This window comes from Triticum urartu, chromosome 7A (assembly GCF_056163025.1).
Source record: "Triticum urartu cultivar PI428250 chromosome 7A, HENAU_Tu73, whole genome shotgun sequence".
NCBI classification, from domain to species: Eukaryota; Viridiplantae; Streptophyta; class Magnoliopsida; order Poales; family Poaceae; genus Triticum; species Triticum urartu.
In genome coordinates, this window is record NC_141879.1 from 30,839,235 (window position 1) to 30,841,095 (window position 1,861).

At 49.2% G+C, this 1,861-nt stretch overlaps 1 protein-coding gene across 1 annotated transcript; it reads right to left on the reverse strand.

Moving 5' to 3' along the window:
• Nucleotides 1-626: 626 nt before the first annotated feature.
• LOC147957286 (putative protein phosphatase 2C 37) lies at nt 627-1,507 on the reverse strand. The gene is made up of 5 exons (XM_087531630.1): nt 1,393-1,507; nt 1,189-1,277; nt 1,001-1,051; nt 775-915; nt 627-692 (listed from the first exon to the last, which is right to left on the reverse strand). Exons 1-5 carry the CDS (start codon nt 1,505-1,507, stop codon nt 627-629), a joined length of 462 nt encoding a protein of 153 aa, XP_087387756.1.
• Nucleotides 1,508-1,861: the final 354 nt, after the last annotated feature.

Genomic DNA, 1,861 nt, shown 5'->3' on the forward strand with positions numbered 1-1,861 from the left:
AAACTGTTAACAAATTTATTCTATGGAGAAAAGTGACAAGTCTAAAACAGAGAATGATCTTTTTGGGTACAAGAGAGTTCTTGTGGATGAAACTCATCTGGCTACTATTGGTCGCCTTCCAGTTATGGTTAATTCAAATTTATCTTGGTTGCATGACCTCAGGGAAAGTGACTGCCTTTTTTATTCTGGTGGACACTTTTTGATCAGGGGAATGGAGAAGGTATTATTCTACCGCTCTCTCTTAATTTAATTGATGTATCATGTAGTCTGCAGGATGAAGACGAAAAAAGTTCTGGCGTGAAGTGTTTTTGCACCACGCTCCTATGGAAAAAAAGTTCATCGTGTATACAAAAAAAATTCATCATGTATCCAGAAAAGTGTTCATCATGTACTTGAAAAGGTGTTCAACAGATATTTGATAAAGTGTTCAACACATATTTGATAAATATTCATCTTCTATTTGACAAATTGTTCAACACATATTTGATGTTCATCGTGTGCTTCAAAAATGTTTACCGCGTATTCCAAAACGTGTGCATAAGAACCAAACAAACTACACTACTTGATACAGTAGTAATACGTATGTACCTGAAGCCCGCAACATGGCAAGCCCCCCAATCCCGCACCTACCCGTCGTTGGAGCGCGACACTTTGCCTCCAGCCGCCTTAACACGCGCCCTCTCGTCTGCCCGCTCCAATCATATCAACGCCTCATCAAGCTCAAAATTTGTCCATAGGAGAAAAAGACAATGTGCATGACGCGATTAATCTCACCTTGTGGTCCTCGGAAAACGGGATGGCATCACCGGCGCGGCAGAGCACGGCAAGGGAGTCGCCGCAGTTGGCCACCAGGACGCTGCCGCGGGCCAGAAGCGCCACCACGGCAGTGCGTCCGCCTCTTCCCCAGCCCCATCCCTAGTGCATACGCCAGCTCGAAGCTCCGGTTCAGCACCGCCTCCCACGCACGATACTCCGCCTCTTCGTCATTTCCTGGGCCGGCCAGCTCCTCCACCATGATGGCGTGCATCTGTTCCCTGCACAGCGCCGACACCTGCACTGCCACGTACCAAGCAAATAAAATGTGTAAGGTAGGTGTACATGTGTCGAGCACTCGACCTGGATATGGCGTGAAAGGTGTTGTAGTCTGGCCAAGTGAAGCAATGACTAGGTGAGGGGAGGGGAGGTTACCTTGAGGCCGCCGTGGCCGTCGAAGACGGCAAAGAAATGCATGGGCGAGCCGTCGGCCCAGGCGCAGAAGAACGGGCGCAGCCCCTTCTCTGATGCCGACCCAAACACCGTGGGTCACATGGGCCACACAGCCGCTACCGTCACTTCAGCGGGATGTGCATGAGAGCTGCCACCATGCATGCGGGAGCTCTCCTGTAACGTAACCGTCTGACTCCTCCAAGGATGCGTAGTACCCGGACAAGAGAGGTGAGAACTGGACCTCACCTTCCTCCAAGGCCATGGCGGGGTTGGCTCCCGACTCGCCGGCGGCCCTGGCCATAACTACAGAGGAAGACTGGAGCGCTCAGCTGTACTTTCTCCTAATTTTTGTAGAGGAAGACCCAAGCAGCAGAGGAGGAAGACCCAGAGCGAGAGACTCATTGAAAATCTTGAAATTTTAAAATTTCTCGAGCTGGGCTGAGGTACGTATTTGGAAAGTGTTAAAAGGAAAGCATCAAAAATGGGAAATGACAGAAATAAAAACCTTTCAGTTTTACGGCATTAATTGGAATTGACAGCACCCAACATGCTTTCAACAGTGAACGGCACGCTCTGCAAAGCTCTCAGCAAACTTCCAAATCCAAAGAAAGAAAGAAACGCAGTAGTGCTGGCTGCCGCGTCCAATTAGTGCACA